General features: G+C 39.3%; 1 protein-coding gene across 1 annotated transcript in view; it reads left to right on the top strand.

Annotated features, from left to right (window-relative positions):
• The first annotated feature begins 757 nt into the window (after nucleotides 1–757).
• Nucleotides 758–7,500, top strand: part of LOC138053467 (uncharacterized) — a 35,543-nt gene continuing 28,800 nt past the window's right edge. Inside the window, exon 1 of the mRNA XM_068900096.1 lies at nucleotides 758–1,160. Within this exon, the coding sequence (XP_068756197.1) occupies nucleotides 758–1,160 (403 nt within the window). The remainder of the gene's footprint in view (nucleotides 1,161–7,500) is intronic.

Raw genomic sequence — 7,500 nt, 5'->3', positions numbered from 1 at the left:
TTTGACCTCATGGCCACGGCAATCCCTCCATAGTTTTCCACGTTTTTCTATCCACTTGGGAGACTTTTACTATCAGCAAAACCGCCTTGAATGTCTCAATTGCGGCGATACATTCTCTATTCCTTCGATACATGCTCTGATGGGGGGTTTAAAATACAGGCCTGTCTTTAAATGGTTTCGGTTCCGCTTTGCCAAAATTAACTGGCAGTTTGTTTTTCAACGAACACTTCTAGGCTTAAACAAGCCGTCGTTCTGTTTAAAGTAGACTTGTACTCTTTCATTTTCTCGTTCTTTTTATGTATTCTCGGGTGTTCGTGCATAATAGCACTGCTTTATTTGCTGAGGAAAAGTCAAGGTTGAGAAAACAAGCAGGGTCTCACAATTCCCTTTCTGTTTGAAATGCCTAGACAAGCCCAGACTAGACTCTCTGTCGCTGACTCGTTAACAAAAAACAGTGCGCGGGGAATTCGTGTGTAAATGTTACGTGTGACATTGCCGTTCAATTGTTTATTGAAATCAGCGAGTTGTTTGAAGCCGCATTCAAGAGTCGGCTGCTCGGACTTCGTACAACTTCACTGCAATCTGGCAAGAGCTCCTGTTAAAGACACGGCTAAAAATTTGGAGGACAAATTGTCAGCACGATAGGAGATACATTTAAATACTCCGTTTCTCCCACAAGCCTTATTCTGTTTCATTGTCGGCAAAGCCGTAACGATAAGTGAAACAATTGGTAACAAGCTATTTGACTGTCCTCTAAATGGAAAGGGACATTATTCCCGGTAGATTTAGAGAAAAGAATATGTGGTACATGAGCCCCAATACACAGTATTTTTCAACTCAGTTTGGCAACGACATACAAGAGAATTGTCAAATTCCAACTGAAATACTTGTTGCGAGACACTTAGCGTGGATTGGGGATAAAATCGAAGAGAGAAGAATACTATTCACTCAGGGAAACGCGGGAAATGTCCCTTTATATCTTGGAAGACATTTGGCTGCCACAGGAGACATTTTGGAGGGGAAATACAACTCCTTTTCTCGAAGAAAAGACACTTTTCTGCGACTTATGTGGAGAGAATTTTTTCGCCAAGAAGACAGAGGCTTGGTTCTCGCGGGTGCTTTGCTGCAGGTTTGCTATCTTGGTGTGCAGAGGTTGTCACGTAATCTATTGTAATTTTCTCGATAAACTGGACCCAGTGACAGTTGGACCACGTGAACTTGGTGTTTAATTCTCAGTAATCAGTTGGCACATTTGATAGTTTATTTAGAAAACAAGATTATACAATTAATGTACAGAAGTTCCTCTTTAAAGAGCCTTTTGTCGCGACTTCGTCTGGTGTGTGCTTTGTAAATGATATGGCATCTTTTTGATATATTTTGTAAAACAAAGCTGTATATAGACCTATCAATTATGAACTTGCAAAATATATGTGCGAACTCATAATCGTGGTGTGTTTTTATATATAGTGTTGTTTTTCCCTATTGTTTGCAAAGTCGAAAAGAAAAGATGAGACGCAACCGCGATTGCACAGCTCGATGCGTATTCGAGGAAAAGATTTTGTTCTTTTGCCTTTTCAAAGAGAAAGCTGTTTGGAAAATGGAACATTGGCAACAAAAAAGGCAGATAACTTTAACTTCTTTGCGCTAAGAGAGCCAAAAGGCAAGTTTTCGAGTCATTCATTTAAATCTAGTTTACTCCTAAATGATAAAAGTGCTGCCGAGGGGAAGGAAGGTGCTCAATTATACTTGCGGTTATTTCACGACGGTTCATGAGTGGAATTGAAAGGAGATTTAACAGGCCTTACAGAAACCCAGAAAGATTGAAGTAAATAAAAGGGAATAGATTAAAATTGGCATCAAACCTGTTGATCATTTCCGAGTTCACTTCAACTTCTTTTTCACAGCAAGTTGACGCGCAAAGTGCTGTGGTTATTAGTTCTACTTTTTGGGTGACTTAAGTAATGAGAAAGACTTGTGAATCACCAACTTAAATTCAGCATGAAAGCGGTCAAAAAAACTAACCGCTTAATACAGGGCGCGTCCTTTGTGATGCTTTCACAAAACATAACAGAAAGTTCACGTGATGATTTCATAGAAACACAGAAAGTTCTCAGAAGTTAAGCCCTGTCGGGCAGGGTTGGTAATTTGATGGGAGACCATGGAGATAAATGAGATATGAGGTCCTTTTGTAGACGCCAAATGCCTTTTTTTTCAATCGGAATACTACTCATATTTAACGTGACCATTCATCACTTTAGTTCAGCCTGACAGCTTTTCCTATTTGTATTTCACGAAGTTGCGATGAAATTTATATAAACGGATAAAAGAAGCATCAAAAGAGCGAAAGTGAACCCGAAGACTAAAAAACAGAGCAGGATGCAAGCTTCCCCTGTAATTTCCTGCTAGCAAGAGTCTTTTTTTCTTTTTGCCTTGCGTCAGTGCAGCGAACAGGAAAAAAAAAAACCTCTGCGAGCAGGAATTCTAATCCTGTGTATCTTACCCTGCATCTTAATTCGCGCATAACCACAATTTCTTTGCACCTTTGACCACAATCCCTTGCGTTTGAAAGAAAAATGTGTCCCTTTCCCGATTAAAAAAGCTGCCTCGTTCGTTTGCTTCAGGCTCACTCACTGCGGCAGCAATTACGATTTGACTTCCGACTGAGAGGATGGCAGAGGGAGAAACCTACCACACATTGACTTAAAGTTTATGAAACATCATGATGCTGTGTCCAGTCAGCCATCGCGCAGCTAATTTGGCACCAACACGCGTCTACTGGAAAACGACTTTGCTTCTAGGGAAATAGTTACTCAGTCTGGCACTTTGAGAAATGTTAATTGCCGTTACGTCACTATGGACGACAAGAGGAGTCCACAAGAATAATCAGGTGCTAACCTGTTAAACCCGATTCGGACGCCGTACTTTTCATGAGCCGAACTTAATACATTGAATTAAGAACATTGGAAGTCTTCGGCGTGTGATCAATTAAGAACGGCTATTTTTAATTTGGAACGGCGTTCTTTTCTTTTCGGTAATAAGCAGTTGAGCCGCAGCTTGCGTCTTTTTGAGAAAGCAGTTAGTTTGCATATCAAAAGTCAGCACAACGTATACATTTCGTCTGCAAGAATTTATTTAGGTTTACGTTTACGTCATTCAGCATGTTCACAGTCTCTCTTCTCTGCCTCCATTGTGTATCATATGAACGATCAGAGTGATTTGGAAGTGAAAGACGGTTTCCCGGTCCCCGTCGTAAAACAACTCATTATCGATGCACTTTCAATGATACAGAATACTATTCCATTTGAGTATAATCGATAACGTTAGGGGTATCATTTGCTGACCAAACAGAATCATTGTAGCCAGCTGAGATGGAGAAGAGAGTGGACGAGGTGAAAAAAGAAAAAGAAAGGCAGAAATAAAAAATTCAACAAATTATTGAAATCTCTTATCTCTCGACAATCATGTTGGTTCCCAGAAGAGCGTGCGTTCTTGTTGTATTTGTCAAGCGCGTAGCTCTCCACCAGGATGGGAATCGTAAGACACGGGCACTTTTAAATAATATTTATTTTATACATTTGGAGTGGGAGCTATTAGTTTCTCTAAAAGCGTTAGTGTGGAGGCCGAGTAGGGAAAGGCTATCAGTGATTTGACTGTAGTTATAGAGATTACGTATATACGTATATTCAAATGATTGATGGGTGCGTTGAAGATCAAGGTCGCCTTGGGAATGTTGTTGACGTTGTTTAGTCGCTTTCGGGTTGTCTATGTTACAGGTAAATTGGAAATTCAGCTTGAAATGATTTCAACCCAGGTAAATTTAATTTTAAACTAGGTTGAAATTGAAAGTAGGAAACATCAACAAAAAGTCCATCAATTGTTAGCAACTACATGTATATTGGTAAGTAAATCAGTAAGGAGACGTAGTTAGCGTACGTTTTTCATGAGTTAGTCTGTAAAAAGGCCTTTGGTTGTTATTAAGTCTAAGCACTGGTTTTAAATGGTTAGCATTAAGGCTGGTTGGGGTTAGGCATACTGTGCATGATAACTAATTCTTCTTTTTTTATTTTAGAGCAGCAGAAAAACAAAACCTTGTTTAATAAGAATTACCTTAATGTGACTTTGCTTTATTTTTATCTTTCTGGTTTTTGGAAGGAAAAAGACAATTGACTTTTTAGAAGGTAGATTATTGAATGATGTACAGGTACTTGTACAAATGTTATTCAGTATAAAACCCCTTTGTGGTTATAAGTACTTGAACAATCAAATTCAAAGTTTTTTTCTCTGGTAGTCCACAAAGTTTGTAACCTTTATTAAACAGTCATTACTTGCATGTAGTTGAACAATGAGAATTCATTTCCTTGTTTTTGCACCTCTTGTACACGTGTCACCACCGGTCAAGTGCCTTTTAGCATGCGGCAGCGAAACTTGCTTTAGTTGTGTCCAATAGCACATTCATGTCTTCAGTAATTTGTAGCCTGTTTGGTTCGCATGCAATCCAAGTGTTAATAATTTCAAATTTGGTTACAACTTTCATAAATCCATGTTGTTTTTCAATTACTTTACCAAGAAGTGTGTTTGGTTGTAATGGACTTTAGTCCACTTCTGATTAATTTTTATTTTGACAACGTTGTTGAGTTGGAATGAAATAGTATTGGGTTTGCTTGTTGTCATTTTGTTGTTGTATTTTCTGTGTGCGTTTCTTTCTTTTTCCAGTTGAGGCGTCCTTATCTCCTTTGTTGACTTGATAAGTGAATAACAAGCAAGTTTAGGTTCTTCTTCTTCTTCTTCTTCTTCTTCTTCTTCTGAATATTTTGTAAAATGATCAATCATGTGGAGAATCCAATTGTGTTTGCGATGACATGAACATGCACATCGTAAGTTTCTAAGGTCCATTAGGTCCATTAATTTGCAAGTGTGCTAGGAATTCTCTTGCTTTAATAGGGGCTAGCACAGGCTGTTTTTGCCTGCTGGTGATCGACTTTTGTTCTTCGTGTATCGAGCAGAGTGACACAAAGAGTTGTGTTACTTCTTAGTAGTTTCGCTTGATATAATTGTCCATCTTCCTTGGTGCACAATATTCGAATGGGTTTGGCAAAGAACTTAGTGTAGTTGACATTTTTAAACAATTTCGTTTCCTTTCTTGGATAATATTTTGCCACCCTCTAGTTTCCATCCTTTTCTATTGATAAGATTTGTTCTGTCCTTGCTGTCTTCATTACGTGTTTCTAACCACGTCACTGCATCGTTGTAAAAGTCGTCAATAAAAATGTTATTTTGCTTGCTTTTGTCTTTTTGGAAGCTCTAATTAACTTCACCCAATATCTCTGAATCAACACAACTTGTGTTAGCTATTTTACGAACCGTACAGGGCCACGCATTGCGCACGAGTAAACTTTTGCATAATTTATAATGATCGAGAAGAGTCTGCGCCCTCTTGCACCAGGAGAAAGTATTTTGTATTAAAATTAGTGACGACTGCTTGTCCAAGTCCTGTGTGGTTTAGCGGATAGTTACGGCGAAAAACTCATTACTAAGGGATGTCAGAGGTGCCCGGTTCAAGACTCGGTAATGGCAGTTCAAAGCGATTTCTTTCTCTCATGTACTCATTGGAATTGAATGGGTCAAGGGTACATAAAGTAGTGGTATGTATGATGAATTGATCAGGGGATGGAGGTTTATGAGGGATTCTGACAGACAGAAAGAGAGTAAGAAAGTAAAAGAAGAGAGTAGAGAGGAAAGTGGGAGGAGGGAAAGGCGATTTTTTTGGTTTGTTTTGTTTTGTTTTCAACCCCCCTAAAAAAACCATGCCCCTTTTTTTTTTTCAACCACACCCCATAGAGAAAATCCCCTTTCAAACAGTTGATAAATAACCTAGGATAATTAAATTCACATAATTTGATTTAAATTTACCTAGTGTGATTTGAATGGATCTGAATTTAATTTCAACCTGTAACATCTACACTCATTCTCTTTTAACATATACGACACACCAGTAGTTAAAGCATCTTTTCAACCTTCCAGACTGTCTAGGTTCAGCCCTGGAACTGGTGCGAAGGTTTGACAGGGAATTATGCGTAGATGTACGTGAATGGTGGCGAGTTGACTTAGAGTGACGGTGACCGTTGTGGGATTGAAATCGGGTGTCTGAGTCTGATAACGTATAGCGCAAGGTATGAGCGGGAATATCTTTTACGTTTTTTTTGGGCGAGATTCCACGCGAAAGTCAGTGCGGGATGTAGAGGGTGGTGTGGAAGTGTAACGATTGCGGTGATCATATGTTTGTGATTGTAAAATCCCCGCATCAGTTGCGCGTGGTGGGTTGACGTGCTGCTTGTCAGCTGGTCTCTGTATTGGAGTGTCCGAGATTTGGAGAACTCTAGTAGCCGAAAGGAACTAGTTGTCCAAGGGAATTGGTCGTGTGGACACACTTTTGGTATCACTGTCGAAGACTGAATCCTCGTACATATCGATAAATTATTTTATTTATTTTTCCAAATACTTCCTCTCCCTCTATGAGATGATTCTTAGCAAGCAGTCAGCGGCCTTGTTAATGGTAATAAATGATAATAATAACAATTAAAAAAGCAATAATCAGAGCATGTCCAGCTTGGTTAGGAAACAATTTCTGGGTTCTTTTTAAGCGACATTCAGGGAAAGGCTATTCCAGTCCCTGATTGTATTACGGAAAATTCATATAAGTGATAGTTTCAGACGACGCGCCTTTATAGGAAAATTTGTGCATGTGTCTGCTAGAGCGGCCAGCTGTCTCGACATATTTCTTTTGATCTATCTTTACTAGATTATAGTGCATTTTATACAACATTGTTAGCCTAGTTTTCCTTCTGCATAGTTCTAAAGGTTTCCAATCAAGTTGTTTTAGCATTTCGGTGACCTTTCATAGCACTTTAGGACGTAACGTGCTGCTCTGCGTTGCATCATTTCTACGCTATCCCAGTTTTGTTTGGCATATGGATCCCAAACAGTTGAGGCATATTCCAAAGTGGGCCGGACCAAACTGTTGTAGGCAATAGACTTCAGTTCCGGAGGTTAACCCTGAGGTTTCTTCTCAGGAAGCATAGAGTCTGGTTACCATTAGTAACGATGTTTGAGATGTGTTGATTTCATCGCAAATGTGATGTTATTGTTACTCATAGATACTTTGCAGAGTCAACCGATTACAGTATTTTGCCATGAAAGGTCTATTCACGGATCAATGGATCACGTTTGGGAGATACACGCAAAACCGAGTATATGTCTGTATTGAGCTCGATGAGCCATCTGTTCTCCCAGTTTTCACGTTTTTTTGCAAAGAATTTCTGTCACTTTGCGACTCTACAGCTAAGTATAACAGAGTGTAATCTGCAAACAAACGGATCGTCGAGGACAGGTTGCCTGGCAGATCATTGATATAAAACAAGAAGAGACTGGGCCTAGAACAGACCCTGAGAGACACCAAGTTGGACTTGAGTCATGGCTGAGAACTTGCCTACAACAATAAAG

This window comes from Montipora capricornis, chromosome 6 (assembly GCF_036669925.1).
Source record: "Montipora capricornis isolate CH-2021 chromosome 6, ASM3666992v2, whole genome shotgun sequence".
NCBI lineage: Eukaryota > Metazoa > Cnidaria > Anthozoa > Scleractinia > Acroporidae > Montipora > Montipora capricornis.
This window is presented reverse-complemented; position numbering and strand designations above follow the sequence as displayed.